General features: G+C 34.5%; 5 protein-coding genes across 8 annotated transcripts; 2 read left to right on the top strand and 3 right to left on the bottom strand.

Moving 5' to 3' along the window:
- Window positions 1–2,594: 2,594 nt before the first annotated feature.
- Window positions 2,595–5,660, bottom strand: LOC147934642 (general transcription and DNA repair factor IIH helicase/translocase subunit XPB1-like). The gene is made up of 9 exons (XM_087473763.1): window positions 5,520–5,660; window positions 4,868–5,205; window positions 4,627–4,702; window positions 4,349–4,538; window positions 3,898–4,065; window positions 3,742–3,814; window positions 3,538–3,651; window positions 3,350–3,430; window positions 2,595–3,138 (listed from the first exon to the last, which is right to left on the bottom strand). Exons 1-9 carry the CDS (start codon window positions 5,587–5,589, stop codon window positions 2,767–2,769), a joined length of 1,482 nt encoding a protein of 493 aa, XP_087329889.1. The 5' UTR covers window positions 5,590–5,660; the 3' UTR covers window positions 2,595–2,766.
- Window positions 5,621–7,614, bottom strand: LOC104724504 (general transcription and DNA repair factor IIH helicase/translocase subunit XPB1). Of its 3 annotated transcripts, XM_010442999.3 has the most exons (8): window positions 7,392–7,614; window positions 7,259–7,302; window positions 7,084–7,156; window positions 6,818–6,992; window positions 6,496–6,718; window positions 6,335–6,391; window positions 5,870–6,013; window positions 5,621–5,760 (listed from the first exon to the last, which is right to left on the bottom strand). In XM_010442999.3, exons 1-8 carry the CDS (start codon window positions 7,399–7,401, stop codon window positions 5,656–5,658), a joined length of 831 nt encoding a protein of 276 aa, XP_010441301.2. In that variant the 5' UTR covers window positions 7,402–7,614; the 3' UTR covers window positions 5,621–5,655. The 3 variants fall into 3 exon arrangements, with proteins under 3 accessions (XP_010441301.2, XP_087329890.1, XP_087329891.1); XM_087473764.1 differs by lacking the exon at window positions 5,621–5,760 and having other exon boundaries at window positions 5,914–6,049; XM_087473765.1 differs by lacking the exon at window positions 5,621–5,760 and having other exon boundaries at window positions 5,914–6,049; window positions 6,818–6,986.
- Window positions 7,608–12,294, bottom strand: LOC104724505 (general transcription and DNA repair factor IIH helicase/translocase subunit XPB1-like). 2 transcript variants are annotated; one of them, XM_010443001.3, is made up of 17 exons: window positions 12,026–12,294; window positions 11,899–11,942; window positions 11,652–11,727; window positions 11,396–11,564; window positions 11,187–11,307; window positions 11,024–11,080; window positions 10,600–10,743; window positions 10,434–10,514; window positions 10,259–10,346; window positions 9,725–10,062; window positions 9,462–9,537; window positions 9,183–9,376; window positions 8,801–8,961; window positions 8,639–8,714; window positions 8,437–8,550; window positions 8,259–8,339; window positions 7,608–8,161 (listed from the first exon to the last, which is right to left on the bottom strand). In XM_010443001.3, the coding sequence occupies exons 1-17, from the start codon at window positions 12,033–12,035 to the stop codon at window positions 7,787–7,789; spliced, it is 2,205 nt and encodes a 734-aa protein (XP_010441303.2). In that variant the 5' UTR covers window positions 12,036–12,294; the 3' UTR covers window positions 7,608–7,786. The 2 variants fall into 2 exon arrangements, with proteins under 2 accessions (XP_010441303.2, XP_087329887.1); XM_087473761.1 differs by lacking the exons at window positions 7,608–8,161; window positions 8,259–8,339; window positions 8,437–8,550 and having other exon boundaries at window positions 8,645–8,961; window positions 11,396–11,558.
- Window positions 12,295–17,414: 5,120 nt separating this feature from the next.
- LOC104724503 (putative E3 ubiquitin-protein ligase RHB1A) lies at window positions 17,415–19,802 on the top strand. The gene is made up of 5 exons (XM_010442996.3): window positions 17,415–17,585; window positions 18,366–18,505; window positions 18,705–19,134; window positions 19,235–19,344; window positions 19,480–19,802. The coding sequence occupies exons 2-5, from the start codon at window positions 18,437–18,439 to the stop codon at window positions 19,507–19,509; spliced, it is 639 nt and encodes a 212-aa protein (XP_010441298.1). The 5' UTR covers window positions 17,415–17,585; window positions 18,366–18,436; the 3' UTR covers window positions 19,510–19,802.
- A 592-nt stretch (window positions 19,803–20,394) lies between these two features.
- On the top strand, window positions 20,395–22,729 carry LOC104724502 (ubiquitin-conjugating enzyme E2 4). Its single transcript, XM_010442995.2, has 6 exons — window positions 20,395–20,808; window positions 20,914–20,993; window positions 21,467–21,581; window positions 21,662–21,714; window positions 21,818–21,946; window positions 22,398–22,729. Exons 1-6 carry the CDS (start codon window positions 20,765–20,767, stop codon window positions 22,541–22,543), a joined length of 567 nt encoding a protein of 188 aa, XP_010441297.2. The 5' UTR covers window positions 20,395–20,764; the 3' UTR covers window positions 22,544–22,729.
- Window positions 22,730–22,974: the final 245 nt, after the last annotated feature.

Genomic DNA, 22,974 nt, shown 5'->3' with positions numbered 1-22,974 from the left:
ATTCGCGATACCATCCTTGCAAAGAGGCATGGAAAAATTTCAGGAATCTCCTTCAAGACTGGTTGAGGCTAATATAATGTACCATTGTTAAGTATCAGGATACGGGTAGATTTCCCTTTATTTTTATTTTTTTTTGGGGCATGGGTTATCTTTTGTTTGCCAAGTTATTGTAATCGTTACAATTAAGTTTTAGTAATGAAAATTCACATATTAACAAAAAAAAAAAAAAAAAAAAAAAAAAAAAAAAAAATTATTAAGCAGTAGAGCCATGGATTCACATAAAGCCATCGGTTTACACAAAATTTGTTTTCTTATAAACAACATGATGAGGTTATATAGATCGAGATGTGGATCATAGTTCATTTACCCGTGTTTTTTCATGTTTATGGAAAACACATAATGATAAAAGGTTTGTAATAGTTTAGATCGGATTCGGATCCCACCATATACAAAAACATGCTAGTGAGGTTGTAACATGGACGTAATCCCAAGAAAGCTCAAGTTTGAGTTCAAAAAATAAAATAAAAAAGATCAGAGTAATTCTTCTTTCTAGCATATGACATGAACTGTGTGTTAGATTATAATCAGTTGTTGAGTATTTCTTTTCATAAAAATTTCAAAACGTATCAGCTTGTTTTTTGTTTTTTTTGTCCGTTTTCTCTCTTATCTTATATTTCCATGGACATGTTTTAAAATGTACATGTAGTCTATTTGCAGTGTAGTGATAAATCTTGATCTTATTTTGTTTTGTAAGTTTTGTTTTTCGGGTGAGGTTAAAGTACTCATATATTATTATGAAGCGAGTTAACAAAATATAATAATAGGAAGGAAAATAATAAATCTTACTTTAAATTGGTAAGGAAATCTAATATATAGATTCTTCTTCGTGTACCATATATAGTTAATGGGGGAAATAATAATACTTTTATATTGGGTAATGATAGGATAATATATAATCAACTAACCAAAGCATGATTCCAAAGTTTTATCTTTTTGACCAACCGCATTATATTCTCGTTAAAAATCTTCTGTGTAATTGTACGTACTAATAGAGTGTTGTTTTCCATCTACAGGTAATTTTAGTACCATAATTTTTTCCTTTAATTAACAATAGCTTGATCAATTGCATTTTATAACAGATTAGATAGATGTGATTACTCGACAATTATTAGTCTAAATATAAAAATTTATACTCTTCCTTGTCGGTTCTAAGATTCGAGCACAAGACTACACAAGTTATTGCAAATTGTTGAATTTAACGATCAAAGGTTTCCCAACGTTATACTTACAAACTAGTTACTAACAATCGCTCTTTAAAATGTAGCACTCTGGATTCGCATTTTTCTTTTTGCATGTTAATACGTTATGTGTTGTTGTTGACAAAAAAGGAAGTGTGATGTGTCAAAAATATAACTTTCTGTGAATTGTGATCTTAAAGGAAGTGATGACGATTTGAGCTCAAATCTGGTCCTTCTTTACGGAAAATAGTTTACTTATTCTCTTTGTTATGCTCCACTTGACGAGATATAAAAGAGAGACACAAACAAACAAATTTGATAATTACATCGACTTTATTTTATATATATATATATATATATAAGAGAAATCCTTACATTTAAAATTATTAATTTATATTCACAAATTATACGATAGAAAATGTTTTTGGCAACATACCAAAATACAAATCTGATATCAGTAGTATTATTTTTATTTGCAACCAATGAGGAGTTGGCATTTGAAGTTTTGTGATCGTGAAGCTTGTCAAAGCTTGACAAATTTAATAAATGTCGTTGAAAAAGTGGTCAATATGCTGCTACCTACATAGACCTTTTGTATAGGTCTAGCTTAAAGAATTAACACAAAAGGTATACATATAAAATAGTAAAATACATAGAAATTTGAAAGAAATACTCATAGGGTTAGGGGTATGAATTATTTAACAAGTAATATTCCTCTTACGTGGGACGAACCTTAATGTTCATTCTCTCTTTCTCTATATATATATATATTTGTGCACTTAATATTCATTTTTGTTTCATTAATCAAATTATCTTATACATATTTGCTGTTGTTGTTTGTCGGGGTATCCTACCAACTTCCCCCACAATTGCAAACTAGCCTCGAAATAGAAATACACTTCTCATATTTCAGAATTTATTATTTTGTTTCTTCGTTATCATTTTCAATATTTTATAGTTTAACATCATAAAAATGAGCTAGTTTAAACAGAAATGATATTTGCCAATTGTTATTTTTAGAGACTTAGACCGTTAGACGGTACGGTGGTAACAACTAAAGTGGTTCATAATTTGTGTTTGTTGTTGTTTTAGCAACAAAGTAAATTGTCCCTACCTTTGATTAGTATGGATTTCAATTTACATCACTGGGATAGATACAACATAAAGAATTTCAGTAAAATTTGTTGGAAATATGTTGAATTTGGTGTGTATATATGCTTGTCAGCCAATAAGATGTTTTCTGAAATCTTACTTTCAAGGGCAAAAAAATTTTGATTTTATTTTATAATTATTGTTGAGGATTCATAAATTCATAAATCTCAGATAAGAAATATAAATTAATATAATTGGTGAAAATAAGCACAACGATGACTGTATAGTTGATTTAAGAAACCGTAAGTTATAATCATTCTTAAGTAAGATATGTATTAACTTACAAAGTAAAGCTCTGCAGAGCACAAACAAACAGTTACAAATCACAACATACCGTAAATGAGCAGAACAAACTCTCCAAAAGCTCTTGTCTTACTCACACGAAACGTTTTTTGAAGAGATTGTGTCGTTTGGTTGGGTCTTTAGGCTTCTTGAATTGTTGACCCGATTTGTTACGGGAGTTGTATTCCATGTAGACCATTCCCTTTGCACCAGACATTGCACTCATCGATCCCATGGTTCGTCTCGCCTTCTGAAGAGCCATCCCGTCTGTGTCTTCTTCGAGTTGCTCTAGACCAATCAAATCGTCTCCAGCATTCAACACCTTTCCGAGAAGAGACAACTGTTCTTCTTGACTGTGGTAGCTCAAGCTTGAACCTGCGTCCGGAGGTGGGAGGCTTGTTATTACCTTGAAGCTATAACCTTGGTCGATCAAGAACTGCTGCCTTTTCGTTGAATAATACATTTCCTGCAATTTCAAACATATTCACAATCCTTAAATCAGCTAGCTATTCACTAGAGACACTTCCATATGGGCGTTTGTTTTCAGTTCAGGACTTCAGAATTCGGGTTATGAATTGGGTTTTCGAAAACAGTCCGGCGGCATAGAACTGAATTATATTTCGATTCTGATTCGGGTGTATGTCCTACTTCACCCAAACTAGTGTCTAGTGATTTACCTGTGTATCTGTCGAAACAAGTGAGTAAAAGAATGCATTGTACTCTTCTTTTCCACCGGCCATTCTATCTTCAAGTTTACCCTGTTTTTGATCACCGAGAAGTAAAACTTTTATTGGATCCCCAACCAACCAACATGATGAATTAAGAGAGACACTTAAATGAGGAGTAATAATATCGAATAACAAACCTTAGCCCTAAGAATACGACCCAAACGCTGTGCCTCTTGACGTCTAGAACCAGCATGTGAAGAAATCTGGATAATCACATTAGCTTCAGGGATATCTATAGAGTTATCACCAAGCTGCAGTCAAGAAAACCAAAACGGAATTAAGTTCCCTAACGTACATGGAACGGACAAATTTCTATAATGAAGGAAAACATGTTATATTACCTTTGATAGGAAGACTGTGTTCACATCTTTACTGGTTTTAAACGCCTCCAGAATTTTGGTTCGTTCGATATGGCTACATATTGCGCCGGGAGAATTATCTCAGATTATAAATTAAGTAAAAACGCAAATTTGTGTTTTAAAAGAACTTTAACGAACCTGGTTGCACCATAAATCATGGGTTTCCGGAGTTTCATTGCATACTCTGTAAGCGCAAAAAGATTGTCTGCAAAGACGATGATCTTATCCCCACGTTGTTGTTCATGGAAACGAATCAGAAACTCACAGGCTCTGAACTTGTTAGGGTTCATGACATAAAGTGCCTGTAAATACCAAAAGACAAAATATGTACATGTCAGAACAACTGTCGAGGTTTACTTTCTATAGACAATTCCCAGGTGATTCTATTAAGCCTTTTCCAAATATAAAAGAACCTATATTGATGCATATTATATTTCAAGTTTTCAGACTACATAAAATTCATGGACTCTAGTACATCAGAAGAACCAAACATAAAGATCAGGTATCTAACAATCTCATATTTTCTTTCTAGAGAATTGCTGAGGTTAACAAAGAACAATGCAAAAAGGGCTTATATTCATGAATCTGTTTTTTCTTGGAGTTCTCTTTCTTTAGATATTCTGCAAAAAACTCTTTGGTCATAGGACACCATACTTCAGCACACTGAACATTAGCAATAAAGCCTCCTTTAACTAAATCTAGCCAGTTGGCTTCATAAAGTTTTGGGCCAATGAGAAAGTTCAAATCTGTAATCCTTTCGTCTTCTCTCACAAGGGTAGCTGAACAAAAAAGACCAGAAAAGAGACTTAGCTTCTCAACTGAAGTATAACACATAAAAGGTATGTGAAAATGAACCAGTTACAGTACCTGTAAGTCCTAGCTTGCAGTGAGATTTTGTGATGCTGATAACTTTCCTAAACATATGGGCCGGAACCACATGCACCTACAAAAAAAACATTAATCTTGAAAAGTTAAGCATTGGATGGAAACTTGTTGTTTTAGAGTACATCATGAGCTTAACCACCTTCTCAATGAACCACATATGACTATTCCGCAAACAGTAACTTCAATTTAAAGACACGCGTCATATTAAGAACTGTTTGATTACCTCGTCCATGAGCAGCAACCCCCACTCTCTGTTTCTCATTTCTTCTATAATCTTCTCTGATTCCTCAGATCGTTTACCACCAAAGGCAACCATATTATAGGTTGTCACAACAACACCAGCATTTCCACGGAATCGTTCTTTACTATCAGAAGTGAAACGGCATATTTGGTCATCTCTTATAGTAGACCACAACTTGAACTGGAATGCCCATTGATCCACTGAGACAGCATTCGTTGCCAAACAAAGACAACTCTTCTTTATACGAGCCGCTGCCGAAACTCCAACTAGAGATTTACCAGCACCACAAGGCAACACTATAATCCCAGATCTTGCTCGTCCTACAGAATCAAGATTCTAGATCAGTCATAATACTTCTCGAGGAATTACAAAGATATATATATATATATATATATATATATATATATTTTGATAAATAATTACAAAGATAAATTTTATCTATTTAGAGTGAATTCACCATAAAGCTAGATCAGTCACTCTGTCACTGTATGGTAATGCACAGGGAAGTACTCATTAAAACTCAAATCATTTGAAACAGTAGGTTCAATACATCCCCAGAAGTTCACCATCAATTCGAACAGTTTTCTTACGACCAATTTACTAAGGCAAAAAGTGTGAATGCAGGCAACTATACCGTTTCCAAACATTTTGCTCAAACTTTTTTCCTGGTATGGCCTCGGTTGTGCATGGGGCTTAAGCTCCATGTCAAGATCAGGATTAACCTGACAGACACCATCAAGTTATTAACAATCTGGTAAGTAAAAATTGGCCTAAGTGTAATATTTGTTACTCTCATTGTCGTTCCTGAAGTCATATTCCTCTAACATAGGGTAATTCAAGGCATTTGGTAAGCAACGCTGCTTCACATTCTCCACCTACACACCAAGAGCAAAAGAACATGCCACCGCGAGTTACGTAAATATCATACAACATTACCAAACTCGTCAATACAAATATTCTTCAGCAGCATCAGGAGAAACTTACCTGTGAAGGGTCTATCTCAAATGAGTGAGTTTCTTTCTCTTCTGCTGCTGCTGCTAATTCTGCTTCATTCAACAGCTCCCCAGGTCCTGCTTCAAGTTCACCACTTGTTTTGCCGATCGTGAATCCATCACCGCCATAATATGGCTACCAAAAAAGTTAAATCTTAGTTGGTTCGACATACTGTGGAGAATACAATGGTAGAGGAAAAATGAATTCCACATTCAATGAATCAAGGAGCTTAAGAAGAAGAATAATGAGGTTATCTACCAATTGAAACATAGTCCAAGATAACTTAAAATTTAAAAACGAAACCAAGAACCTTAGAGAATCAGGATATATATATCTCTGCCACATTGGTAACAAAAGATGCAAAAACCGTTGAGAACAACAGATCATGGTATCTATTTTCATCCAAGATAAAATCCTGAAACCACGGATAGCACTAAATGGAGGAGCTCAACATACCTCAGAAGAAAATCTAGCTCGGTTTATAGTATCATCGCTGAGAAGCCTTTTCAACACCTGAGATTGTTTATCTTTAACGAGTGAGCTAGGCAAACAAAGAAACTAAACAAATATCCAATACAAAAAAAACTATAGAAAGAGGATAAGTCTTGTGAACTTACCTCAGGGAATGGGGATTCAATAAAATAACGGTTCTTCTTTAAAACCAGCTTCACTTTCCCATAATTAGCAGTAGAAGCATGGATGAAATCAATCATCTCCTTAGGTAGCTTAGTCTTAGACAACTTATTCAAAACAGAAATGATAGTTTCTGTCTCAAGACCAACGGAAACGGCAGCATACAACGAGTGTGGAGTTAAATTATACTCGTGCATTGACTCTGGCCTGAAATAATAACAAGTGATCCAAAATCATAACTTGTACATAATCAAAACAAAAATCGATCTCTCTTTGAAAAAACAAAAAAAATGTAATGATGAGAACCTGCAAACGGGTTCAGCAATGGCGATAAGAAAATCATAAGCTTGTTTATACAGAGGAGAAAACGTCTCCAAGAAAATTCTTCCATCAGCACAAGCCCACAAAGGCCTGTTCCCATGATCTGGCTTCAACTCCAGTTTAGTAAAATCCCTCCTCTTCTCCTCTCCTTCACCTTCACCTTCAAATCCATTACAATTTCTATCCAATTAAGTTCCAAAAATGTAAATGAGTGCCACCAATACAGCGAGTCTAGTAGTCAGTCAACTCACCATCACGAGAATCTTCATCAGCTTCGTCATAGTAATCTCCCGCGTTTTGGATGTTCTTCATCTTTTGATCATCCTGAGATTTTTTTTTTTTTACAGTAGAAATTACACTAACTACCATTGAAGAGCCCTATACTAGAAACATTCATTTGTAGAGAAAAAAACACTCAACACGAACCTTCCCACCATACTTCATCTTCTTGTTGGGTCTTCCTCTTTCACCTGAAACATCAAATATTTCCCCATTATTAGCCGGATAATTCGATAAAGTGATAAACTATGCATAAAATCAGTAAGATCGAGCTTGATACCATTTCCCATATTGATCTTCTTCTTCTTCTTTTTGCTCCTCTAGAAGGATCGATTTTAGAGATTATGTCTTGTATTTACCAAATGAAGTTATCAATTCGTGATTCTCAGAAGACAACCGGCGCCGTGAAAGCTATTTGGCGATGGGAGCTGCGTCTCCGGCTGATTTTGATTTTCATTCGGTGTCGGGTTCGGGTATGGCGGAGTCGGTTTACTGGTTTTATGCAAAACTCGGACTCCATATATTATTAAGGCTACAAGTAACGGGTCAAATATGGACTTTAATAAGCCTCTTTTATATGGGCTTTCTTATTCTCAAGTTGAGCCCAATACTCTCGAAATACAAATCGAGCCGAAAAAAATGAGCAGAATATACTCTCGAAGAGCTTCTCTTTTCTCACGCGTAACGTTTTTTGAAGATAGTGTGTCGTTTGGTTGGGTCTTTAGGTTTCTTGATTTGTTGACCAGATTTGTGACGGCCTGAGTTATATTCCATGTACACCATTCCCTTTGAACCGGACATTGCACTCATCGACCCCATGGTTCGTCTCGCCTTCTGAAGAGCCATTTCGTCTGTGTCTTCTTCGAGTTGCTCTAGACCAATCAAATCGTCTCCAGCATTCAACACCTTTCCGAGAAGAGACAACTGTTCTTCTTGACTGTGGTAGCTCAAGCTTGAACCAGCGTCAGGAGGTGGGAGGCTTGTTATTACCTTGAAGCTATAACCTTGGTCGATCAAGAACTGCTGTCTTTTCGTTGAATAATACATTTCCTGCAATTTCAAACATATTCCCAGTCCTTAAATCAGCTAGCTATTCACTAGAGACACATAGGTTTCATTCCCTACTTCACCCAAACTAGTGATTTACCTGTGTATCTGTCGAAACAAGCGAGTAAAAGAATGCATTATACTCTTCTTTTCCACCGGCCATTCTATCTTCAAGTTTACCCTGTTTTTGATCACGGAGAAGTAAAACTTATTGGATCCAACCAACAAGAGGATCTATAAGAGAGAGCTACTGTGATGGGTAATACTGAAAATCACACCTTAGCTCTAAGAATACGACCCAAACGTTGAGCCTCTTGACGTCTAGAACCAGCATGTGACGATATCTGGATAATCACATTAGCTTCAGGGATATATATAGAGTTATCACCAACCTGTAGTCAAAGAAATCAAACCGAAATTAAGTTCCCTAACGAACGTGGAATAGACAAATTTCTATAATGAAGGAAACAATGTTCATACCTTTGATAGGAAGACTGTGTTCACGTCTTTACTGGTTTTAAACGCCTCCAGAATTTTGGTTCGTTCAATATGGCTAAATATTGAACAAAGATAATTATCAGATTGTAAACTGAATGAAACACAAAAAAAATGTGCTCTCAAATAGGTTCTTTTACGAATCTGGTTGCACCATAAATCATCGGTTTCCGGAGTTTCATTGCATATTCTGTAAGTGCAAAAAGATTGTCTGCAAAGACAATGATTTTATCTTTACGTTGTTGTTCATGGAAACGAATCAGAAACTCGCAGGCTCTGAACTTGTTAGGGTTCATGACATAAAGCGCCTGCAGATACCCAAAGACAACATATGTAAATGTCAAGAGGTTTCCATGGACAATTACAGGGTGATCTAGTAGAGCATTTTCACTATTATATTGATGTTTACCATATTTAAAGGTGACTAAAATTTCATGGACTCTAGTGTTAGATAAAACAAACATACTATCTAAGATTTCTTTTTCCAGTAAATTTCCGAGGAAAATGGAGAACAATGATATTAATGAACCTGTTTTTTCTTGGAGTTCTCTTTCTTCAGATATTCTGCAAAAAACTCTTTGGTCATAGGACACCATACTTCAGCACACTGAACATTAGCAATAAAGCCTCCTTTAACTAAATCTAGCCAATTGGCTTCATATAGTTTCGGGCCAATAAGGAAGTTCAAGTCTGTAATCTTTTCGTCTTCTCTCACAAGGGTGGCTGAACAAAAAAGACCAAAAAAGAAACTTAGCTTCTGCAACTGAAGTATACATAACAGGTAGATGAAAATGAACTTTTCAATTACCTGTAAGTCCTAGCTTGCAGTGAGATTTTGTGATGCTGATAACTTTCCTAAACATATGGGCCGGAACCACATGCACCTATCAAGAAAACATAAATCTTGAAAAGTTAAGCATTGAATGGAAACTAATTGTTTATAGAGAACATTCATGGGCTCAACACTGGATACACCTTCTCGATGAACCACATATGACTATTCCGCAAAGAAACTACTAGCAACACTAACTTCACTTTAAAGACACGTCATATTAAGAACTTTTTGATTACCTCGTCCATGAGCAGCAACCCCCACTCTCTGTTTCTCATTTCTTCTATAATCTTCTCTGCTTCCTCAGATCGTTTACCACCAAAGGCAATCATATTATAGGTTGTCACAACAACACCAGCATTTCCACGGAATCGTTCTTTACTATCAGAAGTGAAACGACATATCTGGTCATCTCTTATAGTAGACCACAACTTGAATTGGAATGCCCATTGATCCACCGAGACAGCATTCGTCGCCAAACAAAGACAACTCTTCTTTATACGAGCCGCTGCAGAAACCCCAACTAGAGATTTACCAGCACCACAAGGCAACACAATAATCCCAGATCTTGCTCGTCCTTCAGAATCAAGATTCTAGATCAGTCACAATGTTTCAGGAGAAATTACAAAGATACTTATCTATTAGGAGTTCCAAAATGAAGCTAGATCAGAACACTGTACGTAAGTACAAATCTAAATATCTAAGAGACGTTTTATAATTAAACAGTCGCCATATAACTGAATTACTAAGAAAAAATATGTGGACAGATATACCATTCCCGAACATTTTGCTCAAACTTTTTTCCTGGTATGGCCTCGGTTGTGCATGGGGCTTCAGTTCCATGTCAAGATCAGGATTAACCTGACAGACACCATCAAGTTATTAACAATCACAAACCTGCAGCGCTGGTAAGTAAAAATTGGCCTAAGTGTAATATTTGTTACTAACATTGTCGTTCCTGAAGTCATATTCCTCTAACATAGGGTAATTCAAGGCATTTGGCAAGCAACGCTGCTTCACATTCTCCACCTACACACCAAGACCAAAATAACATGACACCACAAGTTAAATAAAGATCATACAACACTACCAACTCATCAATACAACTCATCACCTGTGAAGGATCTATCTCAAACGAGTGAGTTTCTTTCTCTTCTGCTGCTGCTGCCAATTCTGCTTCATTCAACAGCTCTCCGGGTCCAGCCTCAATTTCACCGCTTGTTTTGCCAATCGTAAATCCATCACCGTCATAATATGGCTAGCATAAAAAAGTTAAATCAAGTTGGTTTGACATACTGAGGAGAACTCATATAGGTATAAGAAAAATGAACTCCACATTCAATGAATCAAGAAGCTTAATGAGAAAGGATAATGAGTTTATCTACCAACAGAAACATAGTTCAAGAGAACTTAAAATTTAAAGACGAAACCAAGAGAACCTGCGAATTTGGTAACAAAAGATGCAAAATCCTTTGAGAACATTTGATCTAAACCACGAACAGCAAACATAATGCACTAAACGGAGGAGTTCATCGTACCTCAGAAGAAAATCTAGCTCGATTTATAGTATCATCGCTGAGAAGCCTTTTCAACACCTGAGATTGTTTATCTTTAAAGAGTGAGCAAAACCAACAGAAAAACTAAACAAATATCCAATACACAAAACTATAGAAAGAAAGAGGATAAGTCTGGATAACTTACCTCAGGGAATGGGGATTCAATAAAATAACGATTCTTCTTCAAAACCAGCTTCACTTTACCAACGGAAACGGCTGCATACAACGAGTGTGGAGTTAAATTATACTCGTGCATTGACTCTGGCCTGAAATCAAATCCAAAATCATAACTTATACATTGATATAATCAAGAAAAAATCGAAATCTCTTACAACAAATATGTAAGATGAGGACCTGCAAACGGGTTCAGCAATGGCGATAAGAAAATCATAAGCTTGTTTATAGAGAGGTGAAAACGTCTCCAAAAATATCCTTCCATCAGCACAAGCCCACAAAGGCCTGTTCCCATGGTCTGGCTTCAACTCCAAATCTGTAAAATCCCTCTTCTTCTCCTCTCCTTCACCTTCAAAAAACCATTATTCAAGTATTTTCAATTTTATAATATTCCTCCAAAATGTATCTAACTATGCTAGAGAGTAATCAATGTTACCATCACGAGAACCCTCATTAGCATCATCATCATAGTAGTCTTCAGCGTTTTGGATGTTCTTCATCTTCTGATCATCCTGAGAATTTCACACTAATATCACATTATACTTCCATTGAAACGCCCTAAATCATAAATAAACAATTCATCTGAAGACTTCAATTACACACACTAACTAGCATTGAACTGAAGAAACCTTAAAAAAAAAAAAAAAAAAAAAATTCATATGATGAAATTTTTTAACACGAACCTTCCCAGCGTACTTCATCTTCTTGTTAGGTCTTCCTCTTTCACCTGAAACATCAAAATTCCCAAATTCCTGACCGCATAATTCGATTTACTAAGCCAAAAAAAATCCCTAAGATCGAGACTGTTACCGTTCCCCATATTGATCTTCTTCTTTTTTTTGTTGCTCTCCCCTGATTGTTATCAGATCGTGATTTTTTCAGAAGGCTACAATTGTACGCGACGGAGTGAAGACAAACGGCGCCGTGAAAAAAATTTCGGTGTAAGATAATCAGCGAAGGGAGCTGCGTCTCCGGCGATTTTTGTTATGGCGAGTCCGTTACTCGTTTGATGATGTCGAGGAGGAAGAAAATTGTTAGAGCAGAATATACGAACTCGATTCATATATAAAGGCTGCAATAACGTATCATATGTGGGCCTTAATAGGCCTCTTTTATATGGGTTTTTTTTTTTTGTCAGCTCAAACGAGTTAATTGGTAGGAAAATCGTTTACAAACAATACTTGGTGCGGAGATGTACTGGCGTGCCAAAGAATCCACCCTTAAATTAGCATTTCTAGGAATTAAAGATAAAGAAAAGGAAGAGAATTCCTCCTTATCAGTCTTGATGTCGTCAAGGTACGCCGAGAACGCTGGCCAGTCGGAAGGAGAAGACACCATCTTCACCAAGTCTGAGCAGTCAGTATAAAAAGCCACCTCTCTGAAGTCATGGCCGATCATGCAGCGCATCGCCCAAATGAACGCTTCAACTTCAGTATGTAATGGAGATAGACTTCGCCTGAAATTCTTGGCACCCAAAAACGGCAACGTTGTCTGGATCGAGGTACAACACCAACCAGCACCTGCATATAAATCCCTTGCTTTCCAAGATCCAGCTATGAAGCATCGATATCCTGAAAAGACCAAAGGGTATATGGGCTTTCTTATTTAACGTTAATAAAAAAAAAGGGTAAAGTGTCTACTAAAGTCAATTACTTAATTTACAAATAATCATGTTTAATGTCAAAATAAACTAATAATACAAAATGAATTGGTTAAAAATGCCCTTTTTAAGATATCTTTTACAATAATACCTATTTTTTTAAAATTTTCGTTTTTGTCTTTTTCTTACACAATTACAATATGTTAAAAATTAGAATATTTTTTTAGTTTTGGGTTCTCTATTTTACATTTAGGATATGGTTTTTGGGAATGAGGTTTAGTATTTGGGGTTTTAGGGTTTAGAATTTAGTCATCCCCTTTATATTAAAAGAGAAACATTTTGGAGAAAAAGCTGACGCGTCGTCGTCAGAGAGCTCCGTACCCAATTAATTATTTACCTTTAGTATTCAATAAAATTACATAAAACTACCACTGCTATATATATTTTTTTGTCAACTGCCACTGCCATTTAATTTGTTTATATACACAATATTTTGCTCCTATAAATTTTTTTAAAATTGGTAAATATTATTCAAAATTTCATAAATATTATCCCCTACATATTTTTAAAATTAAATTAATTTCACTATGTATTGTAATATAATAATATAACTATATTACGAGATGTAAAAAGATATATATTTAAAATCATATCTTCAGAAATATAAATTATGTTACCTTTCTAATAATTTAATAAAGCTCTAACAGTGAAAGAATCGAAATCATTTGAAACTGGCTCAATTCTTTTGCTAAAAACAATACCTATATTTGCCACACAAAAAATATCACCAATTGAAATGACATAAAATATATACTTTAATTCGGATAACTATGTAGTTAAACATTATATATAAATATAGTTATAGTGTTTTATAGTTAAACATTATATATAAATATAGTTATAGTGTTTTAATTTACAGAAATCTTAAAATTTAGAAAATCCAGTCCAATAAAAATGAAAACAAGCAATAATATTATACCAATAGCTGAGATCTATAGGCATCTAACGACAAATTAAAATTTATAAAATTCATTGATATAATAATGTAACTAAGACCAATTATATAAGAGATCTAATGACCAATTATAGTCTTCCCCTCATGAAACAACAAGATTTGATTTATGATTTGTAATTTTATGTCTCCATCAATTACAGACACATATATTTTTTTAAACTAATAATATCCTATCCAAATTAATATAATTCTCCTTAATAAAATACCTTCTGGTATCTCCTATATAAAATACTCAAGCTTTGTATCCTATTCTATTATTTGCCCTTTTTTTACTATATTTTTTACATTAAATTGTCATTAGTATAACTAAGGAATATTTCATTCAATAATTGAAGGAAATCTATACTATTAATTGGGAAATACACTTAAGGGTTAAAAAAAAATCATATCAAATATCCATGTTGCCAAACTGACCCAATTTACATATTAAGAAGAAAAAAAGATTAAACAACAGATTTATTATATTTTAGGAAATCGTTCAAATTAGTTTCATAATAATCAGGTTATGAGAATTTTGTGTGGGTATATTTATATATGACAAAATATGGGACAAGAATTTTGGGAATAAGAATTAAAGCGGAACATATGTGGACATACTATTTACTCATGTGAATTACGAGGAATGGGGTTTTTTCGGGTCAAAAAAAAATTAAACGTTTCAATCAGACATATTAGACGGGTTTCATCGCTTGAGAATTATATTTAGGTTATCTGGAAATTCTGTGATATGCAACATGGTGGGTATGGACAAGTAGGCATAAACACGGGTACAATTATGGTTTATTAACTATCAGTTATGGTTATATACGGTTGTGGTTATTTGACGATATGATACAATTGATATTATTTGATAATATGATATGGTTGATATTATTTATTTTCAATTGAATAAATTAAGCTGAAACTGAATCCAAATTTGATTTAACACCCCTGAACAAACAGTTGGAATTGTTTGGATTAGTTTAGAATAATATACATGTAATATCACTTATCTAAATTATATCTTAATGTTATATATATATATATATCACTCATGCATATCTGAGTAGAAGTTTACGTGAAAATTTTCTAATTTTTTAAAAATTTATGTAAAAATAATCCTGCACGTACGTGCGGGTCCGTACCTAGTTTTATATAGTAGAAAGGGGTATTTTTGAAAAATAGACATGTATTTTTGAAAAGTGGCATAAAAAGATGTATTTTGAAAATCCCCCTCATAAAAATAAAATTATCATGTTAATAAACAAGTAAAACATGGTAATAAACAGGTCTGAATGTCTGGATTTGGTTAGGAACTTTTGGTCTGAAAAAAAGTGGTTTGCTAAATTTTCTTTAATTGTTATATATTTATCACAGTATAACCATGAACTTCGTAGAAAACTTTCCAATAAAATATTTATTTTAAAAAGTTTTAGATGTCCAACACTAGAAGATTTTAAGTAGTATAAACTATAAAGACATATTTATAACAAATATTTTTTTTTAAACGACTACAACAAATCTTTTTGAAAAGAAAAATTTATTGTAGAAATACTATCATTTTTTACAAAACGATTAATTAGTAAACTAAAATATAGATTATTCTGAACGACAACCAATACCATGAAATACAAAAAACTATAGTCAATTGTTTGACATTGTTATGTTAAGAATATAATAAACAACAAACTAAAATACATATATGAATTACTTAAAATTTCTGTTTGTTTTGGTACTTTAAACAACCCGACCCGTTTTTTGTTATATATATCCTAATATCTGGTGATCCCATACACTACAACCTAGCCCAATCAATAACAACAACGGATAACAAATAAGCAAATCCAGTAAACCAATAAAGAATAATGAATAGCTTAAACCAATTCAGGAACAATCCAAAACATAACACAAAGTCATAGAACCAACAATCCTAACAATCGTTCTAGACAACTAAGTTCCACTCTAGCATCCTATCAAAGACATAGAGCAAACAACCAAGTCTCTAGAACATTCTCCTCTTCATAGCATTGATTCCACGATCACACTTTGTCTTTACCTGCGGTACAACACAAAAGAGAGGCGTAAGTATTACCAGAAATACTTAGTGGGACAATCCTTCCATCTATTGGGCTATACACACAAGCAATAAAATCTCTCATGCCACATTCAACAAACAATAAGACAAACAGGCAATACACAAAGCAAACACGTCATCAGCCGCTGCTGAAAGTTGGTGTCGACCGACACACGCCTTGTGTCGATCGACACTGAAACTTGGCGAAGGTTGTGTCGACCGACACACAAGATGTGTCGATTGTTACCACTTTGCATCGACCGACACACTCCTTTTGTCGATCGATGCATGCTCGATATTTCACAAAATCTCTAATTGCATCGACCGATGCCTCCTCATGGTATTGATCGATGCTCGTAGGTCAAACACGCCGTCCTCGCATCAGTGTCGACCGACACAAGACTTATGTCGATCCTGTTGAACATCGCCTCTTCACAATCAGAAACTCCGAATCTCGCCTCCAAGCTTCTCCTATCTGTCCCACACGAACCCAGGGGCATATCTAAGCCTGAGGAGTCACGAAAAACGCATAGAACTCACAAGAAAACAATTACATATCACACAAAATCACATAAACAAAGATGTTAGCTTAGATAAGCCATGGTCATGCACTCACATTTGTTAATCAATGAGATCTAAGCTCAAACGACGAAGCTAGCACCACATCAACCTCCCCTCCCCCCCCCCACACTTGCTAGTCTTGGATCCACACTCTCCAGGAAGAAAACTCACTCACAAGACCAAAGATCTCCAAAAACTCAAGAACGCTTCTTTGGGAAAAAAAGCTTCTTTGGGAAAACTCTTTTTTCTTTTTTCTCTCTAAAACACTAAAAGTGTGAAAACGGCTAGAAATAAAAGAAATTAATTTTTTTTTTAATACTCGGAATCTAGAACTTTCCTAAAACAACCACGCAAACCGAAGAAATAAAATCGAATCGGTTGATTCAGTCGAACACTATATCGATTGACACGCCCACGAGAATCCCAGGTATTACAGTACTAGTTTTGGTTTGGATGTTATTTGAACCGGAAGTATTATGGCATTAATATTCATTCGAATATTTCTTCATGCTAGAATCAGATTTTTCGGTTTGTTGGAATTTTTGCCTAGTAGTAAAAATTGGTATATTTATTTTACTAAAAAATGTTTGGCTTGACTATTATGTAAATAAATATTTTTTGTAGCAAGATCAATATTTGATTGGTAATATTTTACGGTGGGACCACCGGTGCAGTGGGCTAGTAGTTTAAGTGCAGGAGTTGGATCCTTGTGTTCCCTAGTTCGATTCCTGGTGGGAAAGATGCTTTACACCATGTCATAAGGTATTAGCAAAAGCTGGTTCCGGACCATGGGGGAGATTAAAGCCTAGGTCCGAACTCTTCCTAATTAACAAAAAAAAAAAAAAATATATATATTTTACCGTGGGGTGAAAAGGCATATTACCGTTTTTGTTATGGAAAAATTAGGCAGCTAATTAGTTAATAATTAAATTAGGTAAGTTATCATATATGTATATATATATATAGATTATTATATTGTCAGTGTGAAGAGTCTTGTATTTTTCTTAGTAAAGTCGTTTTTGATAGAGCGCACGATAAACAGCACCGCAAAAGCACACAAGCAGAGAGAGAGAGAGAGAGAGAGAGAGAGACGAAGACAAAACCAAAGAGCTTCTCCCGAGAAAAGAGAAAAGAAAAAAAAGTAAAATTCTCTTTTTGATTTTGAGATTTTCAATTCTTCTTTTCTGATTCAATCTCGAAGATGATCGGGGTTCTTGTTTGGGCTGTTTTGATCTTGCTTAGTGATGATCGTTGCTCTTTAGTTTTTTTTTTTTTGGCTTTATTATGACTTATGAGCTTGATTTTTTTTTTTTTTTTGTGAATTTTTATGGGTTTTACTGTTTTTTCCTTTGTGTTTATGCTAGATTCTGAGAATTCTCATGTTTATGGAGTTTCGGTTTAGGGTTTTACGGATTAGCTTGCTCTCCCTCTCTATGAAGCTTTTGGGGCTAATTGTTTGTGTTGGAGTTGAATTCCGAGTAGAATTTTTTTTTAGTAACCTTGGGTGTTGTTAGTATTTTGAATTCACTGTGGTTGTGTGTAAAGATGGTGCTAAAAGAGATTGTGAATTTTGGCTTTCTCCCTGATTTTGGAGATAGCTCCTTAGGCTTTATCTCAAACTCTGTTGTTTAAAGTCAATTGGTTTTGCGAAGAGGTTATTTTGGTCTTGTTGTATCTTTGATTATTAAGACTGGATTTGGACTTGTTGAGTAGCTGTATGTTGGAGTGAGTCAAGTGTTGTGCTATCTCTTGTAGTTATTGTTACTGATCAGGCTTGCTTGTGTATAGACAGCTTAAACTGATATCGATAACGACAAAGCTTGTTTCAGTTTCTTGTATATATGTGATGGATACTCACTGATACTCTTTTATGGGATTCGAAAATGTAATTTTGTTTCTTGTTTCTTCACATTTCTTGTAGGTTAGCATAGATGAAGAGTCTTCAGTTTTTGTAGTTTCTGATAGAAAAACAGAAAAAAAGAAAAAGAAGAGATGGGAGGTTGCTGTTGTTGCTCTTCGTCACGAAGAGCTGATGTAGATAATGGACTTCCGTACTACTACGTTAGTGTGATACTTCTCCCACTTCCTTTTTCATTGCTACTTTTTTTTTGTGTGTTGTTCTGCAAATCAATCAATCTTGTTCTGTCTCGTATTCGTATAGCTTAGAGAGATGCATATGGGGAATGAGTTTTCCACTGTAAGATTGAATTGTTTTTTTTACCATTGTTAATCATCATTTTTTTCTGACTTGTATTTGCAGTACCCGAGGGCAACAGAAGAGCGTGTGCCTTTATCTTCTGCTCATAACAGGACTTCCTCTGCAATCTCTACTGGTGTTGTGGTAGTAGACACAAACTTAGAGACATCATCTCCCGATGCTTATATACCACCGCCACCGCCTATCCCTTTTGATGTGGCTATTGGAATTCCTCATACACCAGGGAATTGTGACGAGGCTACTTGTGTTGATATAAGAGAGGTTTCAGTGGAACCTGCTAATACCGAGCTTGCTCAAGATACAGTTGACGGTATTACCCTCGGGGTTCCAACTACATGCTCACATAAAGAAATGGATAGCAAAATCCAAACAGAGATTGATCTTGAATCTGCTGAAGAGATAGACCCCAAGCTATCAAAAGCCGTCTTTGTACCAATAGAGGAAGAGGAGGACTGTCCCATATGTTTGGAAGGTAAGAACTTTTTGCTTTTCCCACATCTCAAAGACATAAAACATCATTGTACATTGTATGACTGCGAATGTTTATTATGTTGTCTTTCTTTTTGATTCAGAATATGATATCGAGAACCCAAAACTTCTAGCCAAATGCGATCACCATTTTCACCTTGCCTGCATTCTAGAATGGATGGAGAGAAGTGAAACTTGCCCTGTCTGCAATACGGTACATTATTTTCTTTGGTGTATTCCGGAAAACACTATTCTCTAGTAAACCATAATGAGTACTCCCAATTCTACTTGTTTACATATTTGTTATACATCCGGCGGATTTGTCTGAGAGGATCCTTTTGGTCTGCAGGAAATGATATTTGACTCTCCTCTCGACTAGCAACACGCAAGTACCGGAGCTTAGAAGGTATCCGAACAAAGAAACTGGAGAAAAGGAGAAAAAACTTAAAGAAGGAAAAAAAAAAAAAACGTTTGGTAAGAATACACTAATAGTTGAATCACAAAGTTGAATTTACAAAAACATATCAGTGTTATTGATTATACATATGTTTGTACAGACGTTTCAATTCGTCTACGAAGGAGACCTAAGAATTAGAGTTTGTGTTTTAGATTCACTTATGTGAATACAAAAAAAAATGACAAAAATGAAAAGCAAAAAAAAAAATTCTGCTAGATGTCTGTTTTTGTTTTAAGCTGGGTTTTCAATTTGGGTTTGATTCATTTTTTTCTTGGGTTTGAGAAAAATATTAATCAAACAGAAATTGAATTTATTATGCATTGGGTTTATTTAGGGTTCGGAGTTTAGTTTAGTGCCTTGTTCATTCTCTTTTAATTGTTCTGTGATATGTAATACGAAAATTGTTTCTAGTGTGCATGTTTTATTTTAGATTTCATTTGACGTTTTCGAAAAGTTTGTATGTTCACTAGTCTCACTTGTTTAATACGTGTGGTACATTACATCTCTTTAATTACATCAGTAAAGTCAAAATCAAGGAGACTTATCTAGTAAATGATACCATTACGTGTAGATGCACTATTAGTATATTGCTTTGTTTGACAACATTATGTTGTACTAATAAATAACATTGTCAGAGCTAAAATAGTGGAGTAATTGTAATCTATTCTAAATGTGATCGGACATGTCCACCCAAACTATTTTTAGGTCGAACAACACCAACAAGTTCAACGTGGCGTAAAAGCGTCTACTTTACGTTCAATTGTGTCACCGCTTTAAATGTAATTTAATACTGTTAGATTATGAATAATTGAATATAAAACTTTTTATTATTTTGAAGTGATTTTTTTTTCTATAGAAACAAAAATGTAATCTAACTTTGGGAGAAAGTAATTAAAAAGAAAAACTTAGGGAGAAAGTAATTAAAAAAAGCAAAAAAAGATAACAAAATTTACTGAGGTAATATTCATATACTGTATATATATATATTGAAGAGATACGGTCTCTTCGATTCACTAATCCATCATCGAAAGAAGAAAAAAAGAGAATTTAATAAAGAAATAAAACAAAAATCTTTTCTTTTTCTCTCACATTTTTCTTCTTCTTCTTCTTCATCTCCACTCGAATCCGGAAGAAGAAATAATAAAAAAACCCAGAAAACTCAAGAGGAAAGAAAAAAATGTCTTCACCAAGCAAACGCAGAGAAATGGATATGATGAAACTGTAATCACTCTTTTTTCATTCATTTCAATTTTGAATTTTTTTTTTTAACTTTTCTAATGTCGGTTTCTTATTGATGATTTTGGGGTTTGGATTGATTTGATACAGGATGATGAGCGATTATAAAGTGGAGACGATCAACGATGGCATGCAAGAGTTCTATGTTGAATTCAATGGTCCCAAAGACAGTAAGATTTACAATTTTGACAAAAACACAAAACACACCTTATGTTTTTGTTTTATTGAAGTTTCGTTTGATTTTGTTAGTCTTCTTAATCAGACACTTCTGTGTATGTTTACTTTACTGCTTTTTGATTTTCTGGTTTTGGTGATTACTTGTGAAATGATTGAGATAGGGTTTTTGCAATTATTGATGGTTTCTCTTTTAGATTTTTGTTCATTTTTTTCTTTCTGTAAAATTCGTGTGTGGTGGTGGCATGGTGGATTCGGATCTAAGGTTTGAGTCTACTGTGTTTTACACACTATGTGTTGGTTACTTACTTGGTTCACATTTTTGCTTTTGCTATGATTACTTTACTCACCTCCGGGATTAGTTAGGCGCTTGGGATACTTCTGGTGTTAAGTTGTAAAGAAATGTTGTTAAACGATTACTTTTTTCCTCTTCTTATTTGTGGGTTTTATGTGTTTGTTGATGTGATAGGTCTCTATCAAGGAGGTGTGTGGAAGATAAGAGTTCAGCTTCCCGATGCTTATCCTTACAAATCTCCTTCTGTTGGTTTCATTACTAAAATTTATCACCCTAATGTTGATGAACTGTGAGTTTTAATGTTTTGCATTATTTATTGGAACCTTGTCTTGCTGTATCTTTTATCTTTGGTGTCTTTTGTTATCGCAGGTCAGGTTCTGTTTGTTTAGATGTGATTAACCAAACTTGGAGTCCTATGTTCGGCAAGTGCCATTTCAAATGTGGTTGATTTTGAAATAAAAATGATTGTTGTTGTTTTGAAGATTTGATTTAACTTTATGTTTTGGGTTTCTTTTTTTGATTCAGACCTTGTGAATGTTTTTGAGACATTTCTTCCTCAGCTTCTGTTGTATCCAAACCCATCAGATCCATTGAATGGAGAAGCTGCTGCATTGATGATGCGTGATCGTCCTGCTTATGAACAGCGAGTTAAAGGTAGGTACAATCAGATTCTCATGTATTAAGAGATATGAAAAATCTGCTAGTATCTTGAACTTGTTCTTAATAAGTGCGTTCTTGAGATGATTACTTAAACGCCAAATGTTCCTCATTCGTGTTTACTTGTTCTCATGAATTATAGCTTTTGTTGGTTAATGTGTCAACTGAAAAATTCCTAAATCGTGGAGCTAATGATTATACGTTAGAAACCCTTTAAGTTGATTTACTCATTAGAATTTCATAATGAATTTTAAGTTTCTGATCATTTTTAAGTTTAGGAACATTTAACAAAAGAGGTGAATAACGATATATCATTGTAGAGACTTAACCATAGGTTTAGGCGTTTACAGGGTCTTGATAGTGTTGTGATTGAGGGTTTTTTGGGGACATTTTTAAGGAAGTTTTGATGGGTTATTTTGCTCATCGTTGTTGGGTTTTGCGGTTTCAGAATACTGTGAGAAGTATGCAAAGCCAGGGGAAGGTTCAGACGATAAGTCTAGCGATGAAGAACTAAGTGAAGAGGAATTCGGCTCAGATGACGAAGATGAAGATGATGATGATGATGTTGCTATTGCAGGCAAACCAGATCCCTGAATCGGCTTTGGTAGGGAGCTTGTTCTATGTATATGATCATGCTTATAACTGAGAACTGTGAAATCTATTTCTCCCTTTGTGCTTTGTTCACCTGTTTAATTTATCGGACCGGACGTTTGTGTACATTATTAGACCGACCGAATTGCTAGTCTTTTCAATTTCAAATAAGTGGGGTTTTTCGGTTTAGACCGGTTATTGATTCGATAATTTATTTTCTTGTAGGCTTTTTATTTATTTTTTCTCTTCTCTAACATCGTTTACTTTTTACTATTTCAAACAAAGTTTAGATTACATAGATAAGCATGATACAAATCCATATTAATGGTAATATATTATACCTACCTTTATATTCTGATCTCGATTGTTTGATGGTTCATGTGTCACATTTTTAATGATTCAAATAGCCTATTTGATATGTGGTTAATGTGTCA

This window comes from Camelina sativa, chromosome 11 (assembly GCF_030686135.1).
Source record: "Camelina sativa cultivar CO46 ecotype springtype chromosome 11, ASM3068613v1".
Taxonomy (NCBI): Eukaryota; Viridiplantae; Streptophyta; class Magnoliopsida; order Brassicales; family Brassicaceae; genus Camelina; species Camelina sativa.
Note: the sequence above shows the minus strand (reverse complement) of the source record. Positions and strands in the feature narration are given on the sequence as shown.